This window comes from Schistocerca cancellata, chromosome 7 (genome assembly GCF_023864275.1).
Source record: "Schistocerca cancellata isolate TAMUIC-IGC-003103 chromosome 7, iqSchCanc2.1, whole genome shotgun sequence".
Lineage (NCBI taxonomy): Eukaryota > Metazoa > Arthropoda > Insecta > Orthoptera > Acrididae > Schistocerca > Schistocerca cancellata.
In genome coordinates, this window is record NC_064632.1 from 226,914,388 (window position 1) to 226,941,512 (window position 27,125).

General features: G+C 43.0%; 1 protein-coding gene and 1 non-coding gene across 2 annotated transcripts in view; one reads left to right on the plus strand and one right to left on the minus strand.

Annotated features, from left to right (window-relative positions):
* The window catches only part of LOC126092709 (centrosomal protein of 104 kDa), a 466,825-nt gene that overhangs the window by 24,202 nt on the left and 415,498 nt on the right, over positions 1-27,125 (plus strand). The window contains exon 2 of the mRNA XM_049908432.1: positions 23,699-23,863. Coding sequence (XP_049764389.1) covers positions 23,699-23,863 — 165 coding nt within the window. The remainder of the gene's footprint in view (positions 1-23,698; positions 23,864-27,125) is intronic.
* Positions 24,178-24,252, minus strand: Trnas-cga (transfer RNA serine (anticodon CGA)). Its single transcript has one exon. It is a non-coding gene; the product is annotated as a tRNA-Ser (tRNA).

The window sequence follows — 27,125 nt, forward strand, 5'->3', positions numbered from 1 at the left end:
ATGTGGCTGGGGTTGTGTCCACGTAAATCCTTAACATTTTTAAATATACACTACTGGCCATTAAAATTGCTACACCAAGAAGAAATGCAGATGATAAACGGGTATTCATTGGACAAATATATTATACTAGAACTGACATGTGATTACATTTTCACGCAATTTGGATGCATAGATCCTGAGAAATCAGTACCCAGAACAACCACCTCTGGCCGTAATAACAGCCTTGATACACCTGGGCATTGAGTCAAACAGAGCTTGGATGGCGTGTACAGGTACAGCTGCCCATGCACCTTCAACACGATACCACAGTTCATCAAGAGTAGTGACTGGCGTATTGTGATGAGCCAGTTGCTCGGCCACCGTTGACCAGACGTTTTCAATTGGTGAGAGATCTGGAGAATCTGCTGGCCAGGGCAGGAGTAAAACATTTTTTGTATCCAGAAAGGCATGTACAGGACCTGTAACATGCGGACGTGCATTATCCTGCTGAAATGTAGGGTTTCACAGGGATCGAATGAAGGGTAGAGCCACGGGTATATCTGAAACGTAACATCCTCTGTTCAAAGTGCCGTCAATGCGAACAAGAGGTGACCGAGACGTGTAACCGATGGCACCCCATATTATCATGCTGGGTGATACGCCAGTATGGCGATGACGAATACACGCTTCCAATGTGCGTTCACCGCGATGTCGCCAAACACGGATGCGACCATCATGATGCTGTAAACAGAACCTGAATTCATCCGAAAATATGACGTTTCGCCATTCGTGCACCCAGGCTCGTCGTTCAGTACACCATTGCAGGCGCTCCTGTCAATGAAGCAGCGTCAAGGGTAACCGCAGCCTTGGTCTCCGAACTGATAGTCCGTGCTGCTGCAAACGTCGTCGAACTGTTCGTAAAGATGGTTGTTGTTTTGCAAACGTCCCCATCTGTTGACTCAGGGATCGACACGTGGCTGCACGATCCGTTGCAGCCATGCGGATAAGATGCCTGTCAGCTCCTCTGCTAGTGATACGACGCCGTTGGGATCCAGCACGGCGTTCCGTATTACCCTCCTGAGCCCACCGATTCCATATTCTGCTAACAGTCATTGGATCTCGACCAACGCGAGCAGCAATGTTGTGATTCGATAAACCGCAATCGCTATAGGCTAAAATCCCACCTTTATCAAAGTCGGAAACGTGATGGTACGCATTTCTCCTCCTTACACGAGGCATCACAATAACGTTTCACCAGGCAACGCCGGTCAACTGCTGTTGGTGTATGAGAAATCGGTTAGAAACTTTCCTCATGTCAGCACGTTGTAGGTGTCGTCATCGGCGCCAACCTTGTGTGAATGCTCTGAAAAGCTGGTCATTTGTATATCACAGCATCTTCTTCCTGTCGGTTAAATTTCGCGTCTGTAGCACGTCATCTTCATGGTGTAGCAATTTTAATGGCCAGTAGTGTATTTATTAATCACATTCGACAACTCCGAGCGCGTGCACAAGGTGAACATAAGTAACGTATTCAGCGCTCATATTACCAAAATGCAAAACTTATTACCTAACACAACAGACCATATGGTAAAATTATCTGCCCATTAAAATTTCCTCAAGTTTACAGAAAGGGCGAACAAAACAATATACTACAAATAATAACGCAACAATAAGGATAACAAGAATGTCACACAATGATAAAATCTTAGCCCAGAATACAATATCGCAAAATATGCCTCACGAAGGCTGACACCGTAAACTAATGCTATAAAATCAATTACCAAGAGAACAGAACACAAATAATGGAACGCACCAAACCAGGCTACTCGCTGCTGACCACAGCCACAATAAATAAGAACAACCAATCAGTGAACGCCAGCAGTAAGAACAAATGAAAAACACTCTGAATAAGATAAGCAATAAAATGCAGATCCCCAGTATTTAATACTGCAGTCTGTACAGCCGTCTCCCAGTACTTTTGCAATCTGACCTCTTGCAGAATTCGAACTGACCAAGCCACCACACACGGTCGTCTGCCCTACAAAGATTTGCACAGAACACAACAACCATAATGTCCTTTAAGTATCATAGCCGAAAACACACAGCAACTAATTACAACTTGCATGCTGGCATCGCCGCTTTCTCTAGATCCACGAAGCCAAACACCGTCCACTCCACCAGTCCAGATACGGTGCCTCGTGTTGAGAGCCAGCCACTGGAAGCCCAGGTCCCGGAGTCCACCAGGCTGCCTCGCTGCTTTGCTGAACGAACTTCCTGCTTCGCTTCGTCCAGCCGGCTGTCTCCTTAGGAAACTACTAACTAACTGTGCTGCTTTCTCGCTGGCCCTCTTCATACTTCCAGCTCTCCAGTGAGGCTCCTCGCAGCTCCCCAGTGCTGGCACTCGCGGTTGGTCGCCTCATTGCAGGTGACCTCGGCGTAACCCTCTGGACACGCTTCACCAGCGGGCGGGAAAACAAATGTCCGCAATTCACAGCATTTTCTTTGTGTCTTTGTCCTAGAACGGATGTTGTGCGAGGCTAACATTCCTGTTCTGACCGACAGCCTGTTTAAACTTGCCATGTGACTAGAAGCAGATAGATTATTTTTCAGATTAGCAACGACTGAGCGTTCCATTGAATTCGAATGTCTTATATTCCTGTAGATGCTATTGACGATTACTAAATATATCGCGTGTCTTCAGGGCGTCACCATCATCATCATCATCATCATTATCTCCGTCAGCATCAACCATTTGCCATCGAATGTTGGATAAAGGCCTTTATGAGTCTTCTCCATGCAGACAGCCATTCACTTACGCATATCCATATTACTCCTGCGTGATTTATAATGCCATCTGTCCACATTTCATTAGGTTGTCTCTCTGTATTATTCTTATCTCTTGGAATCTACTAAAAGCCGTCCTTGGGGAACATCCATTCGGGTTGCTATTGATCACCCTCATCTCCATTTCTTTCTCACTGCAGTCGTAATTACATCTTCAACTTCACCCTGTTCCCGATCCATTCCTTTATTTTCGTTTCTAATCAGTAATTCCCAACATGCGTATCTCCGTTACTCGTTCTCAAGTGATGAAAGGCTTTCACAAACTGTTTCATTAGGAAAAAGCATGTTTGTGTCATCAGCTGTACAATTTTTTGTTTATTCTCTATCGGTTTCGATTGTTACTACCATCTTCACGGAGAAAAACGTTGTACATGAATGAATCAACCGTGGCGTTCCATTCTAGGCGCTTCAGTCTGGAACCGCACTACCGATACGGTCGCAGGTTCGAATCCTGCCTCGGGCATGGATGTGTGTGATGTCCTTAGGTTATTTAGGTTTAAGTAGCTTTGAGAGACGAAACAGTGAAGGTAGCAGAGGAAAAAGTAGGTAGAAAGACGAGGGCTCATAGAAATCCTTGGGTAACAGAAGAGATATTGAATTTAATTGATGAAAGGAGAAAATATAAAAATGCAGTAAATGAAGCAGGCAAAAAGGAATACAAACGTCTCAAAAACGAGATCGGCAGGAAGTGCAAAATGGCTAAGCAGGGATGGCTAGAGGACAAATGTAAGGTTGTAGAGGCACATATCACTAGGGGTAAGATAGATACTGCCTACAGGAAAATTAAAGAGACCTTTGGAGAAAAGAGAACCACTTGCATGAATATCAAGAGCTCAGATGGAAACCCAGTTCTAAGCAAAGAAGGGAAAGCAGAAAGATGGAAGGAGTATATAGAGGGTCTATACAAGGGCGATGTTCTTGAGGACAATATTACAGAAATGGAAGAGAATGTAGATGAATATGAAATAGGAGATATGATACTGCGTCAAGAGTTTGACAGAGCACTGAAAGACCTAAGTCGAAACAAGGCCCCAGGAGTAGACAACATTCCATTAGAACTACTAACAGCCTTGGAAGAGCCAGGGCTAACGAAACTCTACCACCTAGTGAGCAAGATGTATGAGACAGCCGAAGTACCCTCAGACTTCAAGAGGAATATAATAATTCCAGTCGCAAAGAAAGCAGGTGTTGACAGATGTGAAAACTACCGAACTATCAGTTTAATAAGCCATGGCTGCAAAATACTCACACGAATTCTTTGCAGACGAATGGAAAAATGGTAGAAGCCCACCTCGGGGAAGATCAGTTTGGATTCCGTAGAAATGTTGGAACACCTGAGGCAATACTGACCCTACGATTTACCTTAGAAAATAGATTAAGGAAAGGCAAACCTACGTTTCTAGCATTTGTAGACTTAGAGAAAGTTTTTGACAATGTTGACTGGAATACTCTCTTTCAAATTCTGAAGGTGGCAGGGGTAAAATACAGAGAGCGAAAGGCTATTTACAATTTGTACAGAAACCAGATGGCAGTTATAAGACTCGAGGGGCATGAAAGGGAAGCAGTGATTGGGAAGGGAGTGAGACAGGATTGTAGCCTCTCCCCAATGTTATTCAATCTGTATATTGAGCAAGCAGTAAAGAAAACAAAAGAAAAATTCGGAATTGGAATTAAAATCCATGGAGAAGTTCGCCGATGACATTGTAATTCTGTCAGAGACAGCAAAGGACCTGGAAGAGCAGCTGAACGGAATGGATCGTGTCTTGAGGATATAAGATGAACATCAATAAAAGCAAAACGAGGATAATGGAATGTAGCCGAATTAAATCGGGTGATGTTGCGGGAATTAGATTAGGATATGACACGCTTAAAGTAGTAAGTATTGGAGGGCTGCGTAGAGGGTAAAACTCGTAGAGGATTCAGAAGGATGTAGGTTGCAGTAGGTACTGGGAGATGAAGAAGCTTGCGCTGGATAGAGGAGCATGGAGAGCTGAATCAAACCAGTCTCTGGACTGAAGACCGCAACAACAACAACAAAAAGTTCCAGGGGAGCCGGCCGGGGTGGCCGAGCGGTTGTAGGCGCTACAGTCAGGAACCGCGCGACCGCTACGGTCGTAGGCTCGAATCCTGCCTCGGGCATGGATGTGTGTGACACCCTTAGGTTAGTTAGGTTTAAGTAGTTCTAAGTTCTAGGCGACTGATGACCTCAGATGTTAAGTTCCATAGTGCTCAGAGCCATTTTGTACCGTTCCATCACTAGGCACAACTTAGCGTGTAGTGGTAGTGATATAACCGTTCTTCTGATTCATCTGATCCATGAGGCTCTTGTCCACAGTATTCTCTCCAGATTTTAAAGATTATCTTGCAGGCCAATTAAATTAGGCCAATATTTATCTCTTACTCTCCTATGCCATTCAAAGTCTGGGTAAATTGAGTACGTATTCAGCATTTAGTGTTTCTTTGTTTCTATAACTTTTCTATTTTTTCAATATTTCAAAGATTTTCAGTATTTTCAATTACTAAAACAACTTTGCTGAGCTCGAGTTGCCGCCAACAGTGATCGCACACTTTACTGAGAATCACGTCGCACCTTTTTTAATGTGCAGGGAACTATCATGAATCGTGGCGACTTCAATGTAATTATTGTCCTCGAATGAAAGTATCATTTTTGTTCGTCTCTTTGCGTACTTCTTTCAGTTACCGACTGTACCATCTGTAAAGTCACTCCCGCTCAGGGATTATACATGTCACTTTTCAACGATGCAGAAGGTAATGGAAACCACTCTATTAAAGACACAATGCGTATCCACAGGATGTATAACTTGTAACTGAAAAATTGCAGTGATGTCCTCTCCATTGGCAAAAGGTGCCGGATTACTCCCCCATTCGGATCTGCGGGACGAGGTAACCATGAGGAAAACATTGAACAACTAACGGAAGGGTAGCATACTACGAGTCTGTGGAAAGCGTTCAGGACAGTAGAAAATCTGAAAAGGGAAATGCATCAACTCAGTCTGTACGTAGTGTCAGTGAAGTGAAATGGAAATAAGATGAGGATTTATGATCAGCTGAATATCGTTTATTATCAACAGCAGCAGAAATGATATAACGAAAGTGAGATTCGTTGTTGTTGTTGTGGTCTTCAGTCCTGAGACTGGTTTGATGCAGCTCTCCATGCTACTCTATCCTGTGCAAGCTTCTTCATCTCCCAGTACCTACTGCAACCTAAATCCTTCTGAATCTGCTTAATGTATTCATCTCTTGGCCTCTCTCTACGATTTTTACCCTCCACGCTGTCCTCCAATACTAAATTGGTGATCGCTTCATGCCTCAGAATATGTCCTACCAACCAATCCCTTCTTCTAGTCAAGTTGTGCCACAAACTTCTCTTCTCCCCAATCCTATTCAATACTACCTCATTAGTTATGTGATCTACCCATCTAATCTTCAGCATTCTTCTGTAGCATCACATTTCGAAAACTTCTATTCTCTTCTTGTCCAAGCTATTTATCGTCTATGTTTCACTTCCATACATGGTTACACTCCATACAAATACTTTTAGAAACGACTTCCTTACACTTAAATCTATACTCAGTGTTACCAAATTTCTCTTCTTCAGAAACGCTTTCCTTGCCATTGCCAGTCTACATTTTATATCCTCTCTACTTCGACCATCATCAGTTATTTTGCTCCCCAAATAGCAACACTCTTTTACTACTTTAAGTATCTCATTCCCTAATCTAACTCCCTTAGCATCACCCGACTTAATTCGACTACATTCCATTATCCTCGTTTTGCTTTTGTTAATGTTCATCTTATATCCTACTTTCAAGACGCTGTCCATTCCGTTCAACTGCTCTACCAAGTCCTTTGCTGTATCTGACAGAATTACAATGTCATCGGCGAACCTCAGCGTTTTTATTGCTTCTCCATGGATTTTAATTCGAACTTCAAATTTTTCTTTTGTTTCCTTTACTGCTTACTCAATATACAGATTGAATAACATTGGGGAGAGGCTACAACCCTGTCTCACTCCCTTCCCAACCACTGCTTCCCTTTCATGCCCCTCGAGTCTTATAACTGCCATCTGGTTTCTGTACAAATTGTAAATAGCCTTTCGCTCCCTGTATTTTACCCCTGCCACCTTCAGAATTTGAAAGAGAGTATTCCAGTCAACATTGTCAAAAGCTTTCTCTAAGTCTACAAATGCTAGAAACGTAGGTTTGCCTTTCCTTAATCTATTTTCTAAGATAAGTCTTAGGGTCAGTATTGTCTCACGTGTTCCAATATTTCTACGGAATCCAAACTGAACTTCCCTGAGGTCAGCTTCTACCAGTTTTTCCATTCGTCTGTAAAGAATTCGCGTTAGTGTTTTGCAGCCGTGACTTATTAAACTGATAGTTCGGTAATTTTCACATCTGTCAGCACTTGCTTTCTTTGGGGTTGGAATTATTATATTCTTCTTGAAGTCTGAAGGTTTTTAGCCTGTCTCGTTATGAATAGGAAAGTAGGGCAGAGTGTCAGTTACTGCAAACAATACAGAGATAGGATTGTTCTCATCAGAATCAACAGCAAACTTTTGCCAACGACAAGAGCTCAGGTATACACGCCGACGTCACAAGGAGAAGTTGAAGAGATATATTAAATAAGAAAGAGAGAATATGGACACGGAACCAGCCTGTAATAGGAAATGGCTCCCTCAACATTTACCGCGTGCAGGTTTGAAGACTCGAGGAGTTTTGGACGCCAAAAGTAAACAGTAGCTTCTGATTTCATCGATAGCATAAATCGTGAGATAACACTTCACGTGTTTATCACACTTGAGGAAGATACAAAGGGTGTTCAAAAAGTTTTGCACGGTCGTCTGTAATTTTTTTTATTTTTTGCAGGAGGAGAATGAAATTTTTTGTAAACATACTTGGAGCATTTAGCTATACATTGAGCCACTCAATGTAGCCCCCATCAGCTGTTACGTCCTTTCCATGATGTAATTGCACTTTGGTGAAATTCTGGGGATTGACTTTTACACTATCGCTTGACACAGGAGACAAGATCTTTCTCACTATCAAATGTTTTACCGCGCAGGTGGGCCTTCGGACGACCAAAGAGGTAAAAATCTGACGGAGCCAAGTCCGGACTGTAGGGAGGATGAGGAACAATTTTCCAACCCATTTTTCTGATTTTTCTCCTACGTCATAAGGGCTGTATGGGGTTTGGCATTGTCATGGTGTAGTCTGATGAGCTGACCCTGAAGCTGTGGTCTGTGGGTCTTGGTGGCACGTCGCAGCTTGTCCAATGACAAACAATAACGGTCCCGGTTAATTGTGAAGCCAGGTTCCAAAAAGTCAAAGAAAATCCATCACCGACCGTTGTCGCAGCCTGACATCTACTTCAGTGCCCATTATGGCTTAACTGTAAATAAAAGAAAATACTTTTTATACCAACTTATAGCTAAATGTCCCAAGTATGTTCACAAAAAATTTCATTCTCCTCCAGCATAAATTAAAATAATAAGAGGCGACTGTGGAAAACATTTAGAACGCCCTCTGTACAATGGACATCTGTGCACACTATGACCAAGTGGCCACATAATGCACAGAAAAGAAGAAGCCTACACATGAGACCCTCGTGATTGGCGGGGAATACAACTATACTTCCCATAATAAGCGATACGAGTGTCACTGCTTCTACCAGGAGTTTGTTGAGGGGGACTATTACTACGACGACGACGACGACCACCATCCCGCTACCACCACTATCACCACCTCTACTGCTACTATTGCTGCTACTACAACTATTCACCGTACTGCTACATTGGTGTGCAAAACGTAAGGACGAAAGTAACTTTCGCATGATGTTTCACTGAAACATAGGTCAAGTAACATAGTTCGATGAAACATGAACAGTTTATAGAAAGAACTGCTGCAGATGGTACAGAAGGTAACTAAATGAAGCATGCAAAGAGATGAACAGAAATGACACTTTTATTCGAAGACAATAATTACGCTGAAATGCAATGGCTTATGATAGTTCCCTGCACATTACAAAGGTACGAGATGGTTCTTAATAGCGTGTGTGATTACCATGGGCGGCAATGCGAGCTCTGCAAGGTTGTTTTGGTAATTGAAAAGACTGAAAACCTTTTAGATATTGAAACAATAAAAAATGTTATATAAACAAAGAAACACTGAATGCTGAATACCTACTCAGTTTAATCAGACTTTTGTAAAATTGTAAGAGAAACGACTTTGCTTACTTAACTCATTAACAATTACTTATAAAAAGTCGGTAAAAATATTCAGCGCGAAAAAAATAATAAATTTTTAAAATTGGACTTTAAAATCACAACCAAATTTAATACAAAATCGAAAATTACAATGTATCTATTATCTACTACGAAATGGATGATTGTTTCAAGGAATCAAGTTTTGTACTAAAATAAAATGTGGAATTTCTAAAATTATCAAATTGCATTAGTGATTCAAATGGCTCTGAGCTCTATGGGGCTTTACGTCTGAGGTCATCAGTCCCCTAGGCTTAGAACTACTTAAACGTGACGAACCTAAGGCCATCACACACAGCAACGCATGAGGCAGGATTCTAACCTGCGACCGTAGCAGCAGCGCGGTTCCGGACTGAAGCGCCTAGAACCGCTCGGCCACAGCGGCCGGCAAATAGCAAAGCAGGGGAAGAAAGAAAGTAAATGGTTTGTAGTTTGGCGCAGTGCAAATTTTATAATATTTGTACGTGAAATAAAGTCAGCTGCTCTCACATGTCAGCCTGTTCTGGTGAGCACAACTAGTGATGTGCGCACGGCCTTCCATTCCCTAAACTACCCGACGCGTGACGAGACCGCACACCTAGTATGGGCGTCAAGTAGTGTGTGCGGAAGGGCGTTGGTAGGAGCGCGCATGTATGCATCACGCTGTTGAAATCGCTTTATATTATACTACAACAAATATAAGTTTTTTTAACATGGATTACGTTCACTGATTGTGAAAAATAGATTTTCCATTCTCTACTGCATCCCTCTTAGGAGTCGATCATTTCCTTTTTCATTTTTTTTCTTTTTTTACTTTTTGCGTTCTGCAGTAGGCTATTTTCTTCCTCAGGTTGAAGGCCATCGCCATACCAATTTCATCGAAATCGGTTCAGCGGTTTCGTCTTGAAAACGTAGCGTATAGAGTTACTTTCGTATTTATAATACTGGTGTGGATTTTAGAGATTTTTTTTCCTATACCACTAACAGGTTTGGGAGTTCTTCTGCTGTCTATGGCCAATAGAGCTTGTCTGTCAATACACATTCAAATGACTGTAATGCAATAATCAAATACAAGGTAACCCCTACAGAATCTAAAATAACAGAACCCACAAAATTTCACAAGAAACATATTTCACAAAAAATAAAGAAACTTTGTTTCTACTTTTGTATAATTACGTCAATTTACGTCATATTGACAGTTTCCATTTTTTCCATTTCAAAGGACTTCTTGAACTCTCGAAAAGGTGGCATATAATATAACGTTTGTCACTTTTCAAACTGAAACTTAACTGCAAAAATATTTTGGCTATGTATTAAAAGTAAAGGACAAGTATTGCATTGTTTTCATTTACTCTGTCAAGTAAACATCGCGTAGTGGCTGTAACTCGGATTTTCAAAGAGGTCGAAGTCACTTTTAGAATACGTATTGGCTATTTTTTCAGTTTTGGTAAAAACTGTATTTAAACAAATCGAGGATGACTGAATAACGCAAGAGACAAAAGAGAAACGAGTAAAAAATATGTTGAAACATATCTTCCTGGGCTATATCACTGGCCGGAAATCTTCCCTGGATCATTTGAATTGTATAGAAAATGTTTTGGTTCATGCAGTGTACCTTGTAGAGGCCGAACGGCAATCACACTACTACGCTTCCCTGCGTAACTAGCAAAAGTCACGTCTATTTTTCTTACAGCATTACGAGCTACATTCTGCCAGATGAAACTTGTGGATCAGATATCGTAAATTTGATGAGAGCCCGCCTGAAACGGAAATTCTAGCACAAACATTATTGTAGCACTTTGTCTCCGTTCCTCTGTGAATCCATCTGCAAAGTGCAGACGTCAGAACGTGGCGCAGGGAAACCCCTGCGATTCCAGCTCTGTTCGATGCACTAGCATCGAGAGAACGCTTCTGGCAGGGCAGAGTATGTTCTGCATCTGCACATCGCACAGACGAGAAAATTACAGATACAGAGTAACGTAAGCGCGACATTGAAAGATACTACAAATCGCCCGAAAGAAGACAGACCGCAGGAGCGTGTGGGATGCCTGCTAAATTCTATATTTCCTGAGGTATTTTTGTTCTGTCGTTACAAGTACAAGAAAATGCGTGTTTTTTCTCACCAGACGCGTTTCGCCTTATTAAAGTAAAGCATCATCAGAGGTCTGTAATTAAAGATATTTCCAGTCTGATTTGTTTTCTAGATCGAAAAACAGTTCCTTAACAAACTGTTGTTTCTACTTACTGTAACTTCTCCTTGTTTTTTCGTCTACATTAGGAAATGCTGTCAGCTACCACGTTTTTGGTTACTTTCTTCGTTAGGCACTGATAATTATGCTCTAATTTTATACTGCTTTACATAACTATGCATTTTTACGTTTAATAAAGAACAGTTTAGTACATCACTCTTCACTGTTTATTTGTATACTTCAGTGTGAGTGTTGTGTTTTGTACAGTTACCAACATTTCCACTATCTCTTCTTTCATCTATCCACTTTTTTTTCGTTCTCTGTAGTTCATTATATGCTTGTTATTCCGTTTGATTATGTTTGTATACTGTGTAGGAGTAAAGAAGCAATAGTGATGGAGTGTTTTTATGAGTAGGTGGGGGAGGGTGAAGCAAAGATGGGTGGACCTAAGTGCATAGTAGTGTGATGGAAAGTGAATTGGAGGAAAAAATGTGACGGGCAAGAAGTGAAATACTACACACAAGTGAAATACAATATACAAGAAGAAGGTTTCCACACGGGTACACCTATTTCAGGAATACTAGTCAATATTTTTATGAAACGTATAGAAAAACTAATATTTGAAGATATAATAACAAAGGAAGGCTACTTCATCATCTACTGGTACAGGTACATGGGCGACATAATATGCGTGTTAGATGAACCTAAAAATAAAATGCAACAGCTACACAAAGACATAAATGCTATAAACAAGCACATAAACTTTACAATCAAAGAAGAACTTACACGACTTTCTAGACATAGCGTCAAGAAAAAGCGAACACAAGCACCCATTTGACACGTACAGATAACACACGACAAGTGGCACTATCTTAAATGCAACCTCAAACCACCTGCAGAATCAAAAACAGGCAGCAGTCAGATACATGCTAAACAGACTGAACAGTATCCTCCTAAACATTTCTGATTACCAAAAAGAGCTGGCCATTGTAAAACAAACAGAATTAAAATTGACATAAAAAAAGCACTGGTGGACAAACTGAACAGAAAAATAAAGACACGAATAATGAAGAAAACTAACCAAACCACGTCAACACATAAACTCTACACGACCAAAGAAAATTGCATACAATGACCTACCATAAGGAATTCAGACATAAAATGGGCAACATATTCAAAAAACATAGCATAAACATTGCTTACCAAACAAACAACTAATAACAGAAACACAATCTGGTATCTATCAGTTGCAAAGACTGAGCAAAAATATTCACTGGAATGACTGACAGGACATTTGACACAAAATATAAAGAACACATCAGAGCACTGAAATACGGTACAAATCATTTGACATTTGGAGACCATCTTCAACAGAAATACCACAGACCAAGCACTAACGAAAAAGATATGAATATCGTAAGAATCAGTAAAGACGTACATCTCCTCGCTTCCCAAAAAAATTTCTATATACAATTTACTTCTTCCTCTTCCAACTACTCAAAAAGAAAACGCCATCACTATTTTTTCATTACTCCTGCATCACACGGAACAACACGCATATAATGAATTACAGAGAATGAAAAAAAAATGGATAGATGAAAGAAGAACTAGTGGAAGTGTTGACAACCCCACAAAACAACGCACACACACACAGAAGTATACAAATTAATATTAAACTGTGGTGTACGAAACTGTGCTTTGTTAAACGTAAAAATGCATAGTTATGTAAAGCAGTATAAAATTAGAGCACAAACATCAGTACCTAACGAAGGAAGTAACCAAAGACGTGCTAGCAGACAGCATTTCCTGATGCCGACCAAAAAACAAGGAGAAACAACAGTAAGTAGAAACCAACAGTTTGTTAAGGAACTGTTGTTCGAGGTAGAAAACAAATCAAACTGGAAATATCTTTAGTTACAGACCTCTGATGATGCTTTACTTCAATAAGGCGAAACGCGGCTGGTGAGAAAACACGTATTTTCTTGTAATTAGAACGACAGAACAAAAATACGCCAGATATTGTAAAGCAACTATGGTCAATATGGCCACACAAATGAAGAATTTAATTCTGTATTGAATATACGGAGAATCCGGCCATTCTTATAGCACACAGGTCACTGGATCAACGACTCCTGCCATGTGTTTGTAAAAAGGAGCAGCTCGTTCCAGTCTACAGCTCTGGGCGTGTGCCTTATTTCACTGACGTCAGTTTCTTACACAGTTATTGAACATACATTATGCTTGCGCATGATGACTTTTCTAGAGACCGAGCAACAATGTAGTAATCAACGTGGTTCCTTAAAGTACTGATCACGTACAACCCAGCTTACTTTGCTCACTCATGGGATGCAGAAGACAGTAAATGGTGAAGCTCGGGCTGATGCAGCGTTTTTTGACGCACAGAAAGCCTTCTACACAAATCGAGTATTGTCGCCCAGTAAATACAATACGTGCATGTTGACTGTCTGAATAAGTGTACAATTGGACTGAAGACTTTCTGGCTAAAAGAACTCAGTATATCATTATTAACGTTCTTAAAGCGGAAACACATAAGAAATAGGGCCACATATTCGGCAGTATACATTTAGTCAACAAATGTCGGGTGTGATGATGGTTGAACATTCTACATTTTGTTAAGAAACTCAACAAGTGCATGATACTGTACAGTAAATTATAAGAGAGAATACAAAATTTTGACCACCTTGTTGATTGCCTCATACGAAAGATGCACCTTCGGATTAGGGAACAGAAGAAAATGACAAGGAGCTAAATCAGGACTATAGGGATAATAATAGATGTATTTCACACTGATTTGTGAAAGATATTCGATAACAAAATGTGCAGTATGCGGCTGTGCATTATCGTGGTTCAGCACCCAGCTGGTTTCACAGGTACGTGCTGTTTCGCGCCTGATACGGACTTGCAAAGTTTTCAGGATATCCCTGTAGTATTGTCCAGTTAGCGATTTCTGTGGAGGTACAACATGCTGATAGCCGCGCGGTGTAGCCGCGCCGTCTACGGCGCTTTGTCACGGTCCTCGCGGCTCCCCCGTCGGAGGTTTGAGTCGTCCCTCGGGCATGGGGGTGTGTGTCATCCTTAGCGTAAGTTAGTTTAAGTTAGATTAAGTAGTGTGTAAGCTTAGGGAACGATGACCTGAGCAGTTTGGTCCCATAAGACCTTCCCACAAATTTCCAATTTTTCCAACATGATGATAAACAATTCCATTAATATCAAAAAATGAGATGACCATAAATTTCCCTGCAGAAGCAACCACATTTGCTCTTTTCGAGGTTAGCGATGTAGGAGATTTCCACACTGAACCTTGCTTTTGCTCTCAGGATCAAAATGATGAAGCCAAGTTTCATCAGCAATGATTACCTTTGAAGAAACTCCGTATCTACGTCTAATATCAACTCCATGAAGACTTACTCGCGAATGTCCTTCTGTTCGGAAATGAGCAGTCCTGGAACCCACCGCCCACGAACATGTCTCATGTGTATCACCAACGCGGTATTTCTGAAAGTGTTCGCAAGGTTACCTCCTCTCTCACTATAACAGTAGGTGTGTTGATATTTTCTTCCGTACATTTGCATCTACATCTAAGCTCCTCAAGCCACGTTGCGGTGTGTGGCGGAAGGAATTTTGTGCACTACTGTCACTTCCCCTTTCCTGTTCCAGTCACGTATGGTTGACGGAAAGAACCTTTATTGCTAAGCCTCCGTGTGGGTTCGAATCCCTTTATCTTCATGGTCTTTTCCCGAGATGTACCTAGGAGAAAGCATTATATTGGGGACTCTTCTTGGAAAGTAAACTCTCGTAATCTTAACAGTAGACCATACCGTGATGCATAACGCCTTTCTTGTAGTGTCTGCTACTGCAACTGACGCTTTCGCGCATGCTAAACGAAACTATAACAAAATGTACAGCTTCTCTTTAGATTCTCTATTTCCTATACCAATCCTACCTGGTGCATGTCCCAGAGTAACGCGAAAATTTTAAAGCACTGGTCGAACGAGAGTCTTGTCACCTACTTCCTTTACTGATGGAGTACATTTGATGAGGGTTCTTCCAATGAACCTCGGTCCGACGTCTGCCTCACCAGAGATTACTTTTACCTGAATGTTCCACTTTGAATCGCTCCTTACGTATATTACTAGATATTTTATGGGTGTAACTGCTTCCGGTGATTGTTCTGCGATCATGTAACCATACAATTTGCTGAAAGTCAGTTGCCACTCCCCACACGGAGCGTCGATCCTGTGCAGGTCGTTCTGCATTTAGCTACAGTTTTCTAGCGTTGCCTTTTCTGTATACAGCAACATCATCATCCGCGAAAAGCCTCATGGAAATTCCGACGTTATTGTAAAAAGTGATAGTCCTGTAACACTCCCTTGTGGCACGCCCGAAGTTACTTGTATGTTTGAGGATTTCTTTCTATTCGGAATGAGATTCTGTGTTTTCTGTCAGAAGCTCTTCAATCCAGTCACGCAGCTGATGTGACATTCCGTACGCTCGTATTTTGTTAACTAGGTGGCAGTGCCAAGGGTGCCCATGTGATAGTTTGCAGACGTCGTGGAAGGGCATGGACTAAATATTTTGGAAGGCGAGTGGTGACTTGGCAGGCAGTAGCCATAAAAAAGTTCCAGTTCTGACAATGTTAAAAACTTTGTTCTCTTACTAAAATACTAGACCATAGTATTGATACTCCATTAAAAAAGTATACTAATTATTGAAAGAAAAACACGTGACTACAATATGTTTTTTCCTTTCCCTGAGAGCAAGAGGGGGGAGAGAGGAGGCGACCCCCTCCTGCAACCCCCCCCCCCCCCCCTCACCGCTGTGGACGCCGTTTGGCGTTGCGGATCTGTATCGAACGCCACCCAGAAGTCAAGGAACATGGCATCTACCTGGGCGCCTGTACCCTCTCCATTCTGGGTCTTGTGGACGAACAGAGCGAGCGGGGCTTCAAACGATCATTGTTTTCGGAGCTCATGTTGATTGCTACAGAGGAGATTTTCGATCCTCCCAAGTATCATAAAATACTAACATGTGAGCATTAATCATGTTCCAATATTCTTCATCTGACTATAGTTTTATGCGTTTTTCGACGATCCTTCTTGAAAATGAGAATGGCGAGTTTTTTTTTCCAATCATTAGAAATGCTTCGCTCCTCAAAAGACATACGGTACACTGCTGCTCGAAGAGGGCTAATTTCTGTACAGATTCGAATTGGTATTCCGTCACGTCCAGTGGTCTTTCCTCTGATGAGCGCTTTCAGTTGCTTTTCTGTCTTTTGCTGACTTATTTGGATATCAATCTCCTGCCACTCGTGCAACGATTTAAAGGAGGAATTAAAATGCGATCTCTCTCTGTGAAACAGGTTTGGAAAAAAAAGTTTAGCACTTCGGTCTTTCTATGTCATCCTCTTTCTTAATGCGAGTATAGACACAGAGTGTTTGGGCAGCCGGATTCGATTCGTTTACTGATTTGACATACGACCAAAACTTCTTAGGGTCTTCTGTCAAGTCGATAGAATTTCGAACTCGCTAAACGCTTCAAGCATAGCCTTCGTAACTACACTACTGGTCATTAAAATTGATACACCAAGAAGAAATGCAGATGATAAACGGGTATTCATTGGACAAATATATTATACTAGAACTGACATGTGATTACATTTTCCCGCAATTTCGGTGCATACATCCTGAGAAATCAGTACCCATAACAACCACTCAGGCTGTAATAACGGCCTTGATACGCCTGGACATTGAGTCAAACAGAGCGTGGATGGCGTGTATAGGCACAGCTGCCCATGCAGCTTCAACATGATACCACAGTTCATCAAGAGTAGTGACTGGAGTATTGTGACGAGCCAGTTGCTCGGCTACCATTGACCAGACGTTTTCAATTGGTGAGAGATCTGAAGAATCTGCTGGCCAGGGCAGCAGTCGAACATTTTCTGTATCCAGAAAGGCCCGTACAGGACGTGCAACATACGGTCGTGCATTATCCTGCTGAAATGTAGGGTTTCGCAGGGATCGAATAAAGGGTAGAGCCACGGGTCGTAACACATCTGAAATGTAACGTCCACTGTTCAAAGTGCCGTCAATGCGAACAAGAGGTGACCGAGACGTGTAACCGATGGCACCCCATATCATCACGCCGGGTGATACGCCAATATGGCGATGACGAATACACGCTTCCAATGTGCGTTCACCGCGATGTCGGCAAACACGGATGTGACCATCATGACGCTGTAAACAGAACCTGGATTCATCCGAAAAAATGACGTTTTGCTATACGTGCACCGAGGTTCGTCGTTGAGTACACCACCGCAGGCGCTCCTGTCTGTGATGCAACGTCAGGGGTAACCGCAGCCATGGTCTCCGGGCTGATAGTCCATGCTGCTGCAAACGTCGCCGAATTGTTCGTGCAGATTGTTGTTGTCTTGCAAACGTCCCCATCTGTTGACTCAGGGATCGACACGAGGCTGCACGATCCGTTACAGCCATGCGGATAAGATGCCTGTCATCTCCACTGCTAGTGATACGAGGTCGTTGGGGTCCAGCACAGCGTTCTGTATTACCCTCCCGAAACCACCGATTCCATATTCTGCTAACAGTCATTGGATCTCGACCAACGCGAACAGCAATGTCGCGATACGATAAACCGCAATCGCTATAGGCTACAATCCGACCTTTATCAAAGTCGGAAACGTGATGGTACGCATTTCTCCTCCTTACACGAGGCACCACAACCACGTTTCACCAGGAAACGTCGGTCAACTGCTGTTTGTGTATGAGAAATCGTTTGGAAACTTTCCTCATGTCAACACGTAGTAGGTGTCGCCACCGGCGCCAACCTTGTGTGAATGCTCTGAAAAGCTAATCATTTGCGTATCACAGCATCTTCTTCCTGTCGGTTAAAATCGCGTCTGTAGTACGTCATCTTCGTGGTGTAGCAATTTTAATGGCCAGTAGTGTAATTATGGCTTCGCTTAGTTTTCATTTGTCTGTGAGGCTTTAGGTACGTATGAATTTGTAGCGAATCTCTGTTTGCTAAGCAGTACATGGAACGTTGGGTCCACCTTACTCTGAAATTGATTGTCTCCCCTCTTAAACAATTTAAACCATTTTTGGTCTGTGTAGCAGAACAGAACAGACTCTCCATTAACATGGCATGGAGCTCAGCTGGAGAGGTGTTGAGACGAAAGTAGTGTTTCAAAGCTGCGTATTGTTCATCGGCCGTCACCTCCATTTCTGCGGTAGGCGATAGCTAAGGATGGCGATTTCCGCTAAAACAACCGGTTTTCGGTCATATCGTTTTTTTTTTCGACGCTATTTCAGCTTGTCTGTTAAAACCGCTCAGAATAACTGGTTTCTGAAATAACAAATTTTCAGTTTTTTGTTCCTATTATTTCCTTTAATAAACGCAGAAATCGAACAATAATTTAAAAATTTCAGTTCACTCGGTTTCAAAATACATAGAATGAAAATATTAAATTAATTAGGCAAATAAAAGAAAGCTTAGTCCGTCCACCGTTCACTGCTTATCTCGATAAGTGATACGTGGTTAAATACTACAAAAAATCACTAATATTCTCATTTTGATTCTAATTCTTTTAAACTTTCCTCAAAACCCGTTTTGTAATCAGGGATCATACCACTATTTGGGGTGAAAACTAAGGTTGAGGTTTTTCGTGTTAATTTGGGCGTTTTCAAGGGCTACAAACAGATAACGGCTTTATGTAGACACAGGCAACAGATCAGCTACATTCTGTTTTTATTGTATAATGTGAATGAATTGTTCAAATTTCAATTTGTCATTGCTACGTCACTTCGTAAAGATATTTCCGTACTACGGTAGGTGCCATTCGCAGTACAATGAATCAAAGGTGACGACAGTGAGAAAATACCGTATAAATCATACGGGAGACGCCTTGCACCCTGCACACACACGCGTACCTTAACGACGCTCGACAACTGGCATATTATTGCCTCAGCAGTGATGTACCAATCTTTTCGCCATGTGTTTGTTGCTTGTTTCTGTTGACATGGTTTTTACAATAGCACTGATCGCTTTTTTCATTTTCTATACTAATACACTATTTGAAAGCAATGCAAACTTTACAAATAAAAATTGCTCCTATTTTTTAAAAAAGATTTACTTTAAAACGAAAAATTTTAGCAATGCTGCTAAGGCTAATTGATATTTCGGTCTTTTGCCTGGTTATTAGCAAAAAATGGAAAACTCCTATTGTAACTGAGACCAAACAAGTACTGAAAAATGCCGGTTATTCAGAACTAAAATACTGGTATCGATTTTAACCAGCTGGTTTTTTCCCGTACCTAGACGATACTGAACATGTCTCAGCTTGCCCGCTTCTGACAGCCAAGTGCCAACAATGAAACTAGTACACGTATTCGTTAAGCACTAAGCTAGCAGAATATCATAAGATTAAATAAATTCCAGCGCTATGAACTACGACCGTACAAAAATTATGATCATTGTTTACTGAACAGCCCTCGTATCAGAGTAATCCCAAAAGTAAGGTCTTCTATTTTCTTATAATTACAGAACTCTGTTTGCGTGGTAGTTGGTCACACTGTTATGAAGAGTGCTTTACGCGCAGTGGGTAAAACACGCGCACGCTGTGCTGAGGCAGCCGTTGAGAATGGAGCTCCAATTGGATGTTACCGCCAAGTGCGAATTGCGTGCACTTATTCGGTTTTTGAACTCAAAGGGCATTGCGCCGATTGAAATCAATCGCCAACTGACGGAATTGTATGGTGAGTCGTGTATGGATGTCAAAAATGTTCGCAAGTGGTGTAGAGAGTTTGGAGCTGGTCGGACCGAAATTCACGACGAACAAAGGAGCGGGAGACCGTCAATTTCTGAGGCGACAGAGTTGAAAGTTGAGCAAAGCATGCGTGGAGGTCGGCGCATTACCCTGGATGATATCTGCACGTTGGTTCCTGAGGTTTCCCGAAGCGCCGCTCACAGAATTTTAACGGAAACTTTGAACTACCGGAAGGTGTGGGCAAGATTGGTGCCACGCATGCTGACTGAGGACCACATGTGGCAACGAGTTGATGCTTCCCGCGCATTTCTTCACCTCCTTGCAGCCGAACAGGACAACTTTCTGGACTCCATTGTCACGGGTGACGAAACTTGGGCATACCACATTACACCTGAGACCGAGCAACAATCACGCCAGTGGTGGCATCCTGCTTCGCCAAAGCCGCGGAAATTCAAACAAACACAGTCTGCCCGTAAAGTCATGACAACCGGTTTTTGGGATCGGAAATGGGTATTGTTGGTCGACTTTATGCCCACTGGGACCACAATTAACGCTGACAGGTACTGTGAGACTCTGAAAAAACTCAAATGAGTAATTCAGAACCGGAGAAGAGGAATGTTGAGCGAGGGCGTACACATTCTCCATGACAACGCTCACCCACGCATCGCTCGGCAAACCGTTGCTCTCCTGCAACAGTTTCAGTGGAACATAATCACCCACCCACCCCGTAGTCCTGACTTGGCGCCCAGTGACTATCACCTGTTCCCGAAGTTAAAAGAACATTTGGCGAGAAAGCGATTCACATCCGACGACGATGTGGAAGAAGAGATTCATAATTTTCTGAACAGCATAGCGGCGAGCTGGTATGACATGGGCATACAAAAACTGCCACAGCGTCTACAAAAATGCATCGACAGAAGTGGTATGTCGAAAAATAGCTAAATGTTCAAGCTGTAAACTGATGTAAACCATTGTAGAAATAAACAGGTCTATGTACTACTCTACTGACCACTAAAATTGCTACACCACGAAGATGACGTGCTACAGACGCGAAATTTAACCGACAGCAAGAAGATGCTGTGATATGCAAATTATTAGCTTTTCAGAGCATTCACACAAGGTTGGCGCCGGTGGCGACATCTACAACGTGCTGACACGAGGAAAGTTTCCAACCGATTTCTCATACACAAGCAGCTCTTGACCGGCGTTGCCTGGTGAAACGTTGTTGTGATGCCTCGTGTAAGGAGGGGAAATGCGTACCATCACGTTTCCGCTTTTGATATAGGTCGGATTGTAGCCTATCGCGATTACGGTTTATCGTATCGCGACATTGCTGCTCGCTTTGGTCGAGATCCAATGACTGTTAGCAGAATATGGAATCGGTTGGTTCAGGGGGTAATACGGCACGCCGTGCTGGATCCCAACGGCCTCGTATCACTGGCAGTCGAGATGACGGCATCTTATCCGCATGGCTCAACGGATCGTGCAGCTACGTCTCGATCCCTGACTCGACAGATGGGGACGTTTGCAAGACAACAACCATCTGCACGAACAGTTCGACGACGTTTGCAGCAGCACGGACTATCAGTTCGGAGACCATGGCTGCAGTCACCCTTGACGCTGCATCACAGACAGGAGCGCCTGCGATAGTGTACTCAACGACGAATGGCAAAACGTCATTTTTTCGGATGAACCCAGATTCTGTTTACAGCATCATGATGGTCGCATCCGTGTTGGGCGACATCGCGGTGAACGCACATTGGAAGCGTGTATTCGCCATCGCCATTCTGGCGTGTCACCCGACGTGATGGTATGGGGTGCCATTGGTTACACGTCTCGGTCACCTTTTGTTCGCATTGACGGCACTTTGAACAGTGGACGTTACATTTCAGATGTGTTACGACCCGTGGCTCTACCCTTCATTCGATCCCTGCGAAACCCTACATTTCAGCAGGATAATGCACTACCGCGTGTTGCAGATCCTGTACGGGCCTTTCTGGATACAGAAAATGTTCGACTGCTGCCCTGGTCAACACATTCTACAGATCTCTCACCAATTGAAAACGTCTGGTGAATGGTGGCCGAGCAACTGGCTCGTCACAATACGCCAGTCACTACTCTTGATGAACTGTGGTATCACGTTGAAGCTGCATGGGCAGCTGTACCTGTACACGCCATCCAAGCTCTGTTTGACTCAATGCCCAGGTGTATCAAGGCTGTTATTACGGCCAGAGGTGTTTGTTCTGGGTAGTGATTTCTTAGTATTTATGCACCCAAATTGCGGGAAAATGTAATCAAATGTCAGTTCTAGTATAATAAATTTGTCCAATGAATACCCGTTTATCATCTGCATTTCTTATTGGTGTAGCAATTTTAATGGCCAGAAGTGTAATAAAAAAATAGGAGACCTTACTTTTGGGATTACCCTCGTAACTGAGACCAAATAAATACCGAAAAATGCCGGTTATTCAGAACAAAAATTCTGGTATCGATTTTAACCAGTTGGTTTTTTCCTTTACCTAGACGGTAGTGAAGATGCCTCAGCTTGCCCGCTTCTGACAGCCGAGTGCCAACAATTAAACTAGTACACGTTTATATATCTTGAAGGGAGGATATAAGATGAACATAAACAAAAGCAAAACGAGGATAATGGAATGTAGTCGAATTAAGTCGGGTGATGCTGAGGGAATTCGATTAGGAAATGAGACACTTAAAATAGTAAAAGAGTTTTGCTATTTGGGGAGGAAAATAACTGATGATGGTCGAAGTAGGGAGGATATAAAATGTAGACTGGCAATGGCAAGGAAAGCGTTTCTGAAGAAGAGAAATTTGTTAACATCGAGTATAGATTTAAGTGTCAGGAAGTCGTTTCTGAAAGTATTTGTATGGAGTGTAGCCATGTATGGAAGTGAAACATGGACGGTAAATAGTTTGGACAAGAAGAGAATAGAAGCTTTCGAAATGTGGTGCTACAGAAGAATGCTGAAGATTAGATGGGTAGATCACATAACTAATGAGGTAGTATTGAATAGGATTGGGGAGAAGGGAAGTTTGTGGCACAACTTGACCAGAAGAAGGGATCGGTTGGTAGGACATGTTCTGAGGCATGAAGGGATCACCAATTTAGTATTGGAGGGCAGCGTGGAGGGTAAAAATCGTAGAGGGAGACCAAGAGATGAATACACTAAGCAGATTCAGAAGGATGTAGGTTGCAGTAGGTACTGGGAGATGAAGAAGCTTGCACAGGATAGAGTAGCATGGAGAGCTGCATCAAACCAGTCTCAGGACTGAAGACCACAACAACAACAACAACAACGTGTTTGTTAAGCACTAAGCTAGCAGAAAATTATAGTATTACATAAATTCTAGCACTATGAATTACGACCGTACAGAAATTATGCTCATTGTTTATTGAACAGCCCTCGTATCTAAAAGGCAAGAGGCTTCACAAATGATCCAGTAAATAAATTAAATAGATGGATGTATTCAGCTCGCATGCACAGATCGCGGAATGCAGCCACGCAGCGGCCGTGTTTGAAAATGATACTTACTTGAAAAAAAAAACGCTTCATAAAAAAGTGTGCCACAGGAGGGAGAGTGAGCGGCTGATGACGGCGTTCGCAGGTGAGGACGAGCAGCACCGCGCCACCGAGCTGAACGTGCACGGGCCCACGGTGCGCGGCTGGCAGTCCGCGCAGGCCTGCACCTACCCGCAGGAGCTGGTGCTGCAGCTGCACGCAGAGGCCGTCGTCAGCAGGATACAGATCCTGGCGCACCAGTTCCTCATCCGTGAGTACCACGCCCGCGCGCTCTGCCGGCTCTCAACTCGTTTGTTTTGCTTCATCAATCCTTTCATCCTCCCACCCCCTGACATTACGGCGGAGGTGGGGGGAAGGAGGCGAGGAGTGGGGAGGACTGTCAACGGTTATTCAGCTACTCTTCCAGCAAATCAAATTCTTCATATGTGCCACTGTACTCAGCAGCATCAACTGTCCAGAGAGTAGTGTCTCCGTATATAAGAATCTACTCACATTCCAGAATGAGATTTTCACTCTGCAGCGGAGTGTGCGCTCATATGAAACTTCCTGGCAGATTAAAACTGTGTGCCGGGCCGAGATTCGAACTCGGGACCTTTGCCTTTCGCGGGCAAGTGCTCTACCAACTGAGCTACCCAAGCACGACTCACGCCCCGTCCTCACAGCTTTACTTCTGCCAGTATCTGTGGCTAAGCCATGTCTCCGCAATATCCTTTATTTCAGGAGTGCTAGTTCTGCAAGGTTCGCAGGAGAGCTTCTGTAAAGTTTGGAAGGTAGGAGACGAGATACTGGCAGAAGTAAAGCTGTGAGGACGAGGCGTGAGTCGTGCTTGGGTAGTTCAGTTGGTAGAGCACTTGCCCGCGAAAGGCAAAGGTCCCGAGTTCGAGTCTCGGCCCGGCACACAGTTTTAATCTGCCAGGAAGTTTCTATTCACATTGCTTGTATTCTGTATTTTGTTTCACTAACGAGGAAGTTGCACTGTGACTTTACTTTCAAAATCTTTTCTTAAAGAATTTACTTTATTTACTAGCGATTCATCAAGAACATTAACACATTTAATCACACTATGTGAGCGTGGAAAGTAGTTGCCAATTGGCAACTGATGAAACAAATTAAAAATTTTTTTTTCAATAAATGGAAACTTTTATTCTTAAAACCCCTTTTTTTAAAACAGATTTAAAATTATACTCAGAAAGCACCCTGTAAATATCAAGTTACAATTTATTCTGATGCAGAAATAACAAAATTTTTCCTTTTTGACAATATCAGCTTTCGGGCTGAGAACCTTGCCGCTCCCTTTTAACACGGCCGTAGTCACGACCGCTCACAACAACCTCTGAAAGACTACACTAGTGCAAATCTGCAACACACCAGATTACTTTAAACTAAACATTTTAACAACTCACACAAATGCATAAACTATGCACCCCGTATGAGGGATGGAAATGGTACAAATTACTCATATTAAAAATTATTTGCCACCGAAAGTGCAACTTGTTTTTAAAAGAACTCTTACGGTAAAAGAGTGGCAACTTTATATACTAAAATGACCATTTAAATAAAAACCCATGAAATACAGTCTTACATAAAATGCTCAAACATGCTCTACATTACACATATACCTCCTCTCAAGATGATAGGCAAGATAAAAACATATTTCAGGAATTCGGCCTTTACACCTTAAGCAATAAATTCGTTAACACCGAATCCGATAAACATGGCAGAGGCAGCTATTAACGTACGGCAGACCGACGGACAGACACTAACTGCCTAACAAATGCGGACGAGAGACAGACGAGCAAGCTGGGAACGAGAGACTGACCAAGAAAACAAGTAGAATTTAACAAGTAAATGAAACGACAGATCACGAATCACTTAACTTCTAATAAAAGTGTGATGTCTGGCGAAGACCTGGCGCAGCACCCCCCAAAACGCTCTCCCGAACCGTCCGCTGCCGGCCGCTTCAACGGACGCAGGAAGGCGCGCCGATCTCCCGTCTCACGGCGTCGCAGCTCGCACCGGCCAGACCGACGTCGTGGGTTGACTCCTGTTGCTCTCGTGTCGGCCGCGAAGCCACTACCCCTCGCTATACTGGACTCGCATTCGGGAGGACGACGGTTCAATCCCGCGTCCGGCCATCCTGATTTAGGTTTTCCGTGATTTCCCTAAATCGCTCCAGGCAAATGCCGGGATGGTTCCTTTCAAAGGGCACGGCCGACTTCCTTCCCCGTCCTTCCCTAATCCGATGAGACCGATGACCTCGCTGTCTGGTCTCCTTCCCCAAAACCAACCAACCAACCTCGCTATACAGCGCGGCCCACTAGACTTACGTGGCGACCTCACATGCGCCGACGCTCCAGGCGAACTAGTCATCTGGTGTCCCAGTGCGCGACCGATCAACCAATCGATCCAACCGCCAATGCCCATTGTTTGAGCAATCCCGAGCAGACTGGCGGCCTAACACATACTAGCACTCCGGACGACAGACAGACACTGTCTGTCCCACACAGACCCGGCTCACACTCACTTCGACTGACTCACTGATCGACTGCTGAGCTCATAGCGCCCCTTAAATGCACGTGAACAGTCAATTTTTCCCGTTTCCCACCAGAGGGAGACACCAAAGTTGCGATTGCCACAGCGGCGCCGCCGCCAGAAACGGAGGGCGACTGCTTCACACTACGCGCTGCGGCGCGCTCTTCAAAACAGCAATTTTTACCACGGCTCAGAAGTAAATCTCTAAAAGCTCATATCAATAAGACCCTATGAATGCTCTTTTTATCTGGTAAAGACTCGGAATTCACTAAGCTTAATCAGTTTTTCTTCTAATATCACTGTAGCATAATTCGTCATCGCCCCATGCATACTTTGCGTATGAGGTGATGGCTTCACGTCAAGATCTGCCCGGTCACATTGCGCCCTTCCTGACATCGGAGCTCTTGGTTGTATCCATGCAGATTCATAGATACTCGTCTGGTTATCTTGGAGTGTTTCCTTCAGATCAGTAGGCTCCTTGTTTACAGATGTATATCTACACGAAAATCTACACGATTACTCTGAAATACACACGTAAGTGCTTAGCAGAGCATTCATCGGACCACCTTAAGACTACTACTTTACCGTTTCACTCTCTAACAACGGGTGGGAAAAATGAACACTTAAATGTTTCTGTACGAATTCTGATTTTTCTTATTTTATTACGATGGTTATTTCTCCCTATGTCGGCGACAACAATATATGCTACAGTTTCTGTAATGGAAGCAGGCGAATGTAATTTAGTGGAAAGATTATGCCACAACGAAATACCCCTTTGTATTAATCGTTGCCATTTGCCACCCCAACTCGTTTTTTCTGCTCATGTCCGTGACACTCTTTGCCCTGTTTCACAATAATGTAAAACGAGCTGCACTTCTTTGTACTTTTTCGATGTCCTCTGATACTTGTAGCTCGCTAACGAGCAAAATCGGTCCCTAGTTTGGTTAAATCTCGCGAAATCACTTCGCCAGGTCTCCGCT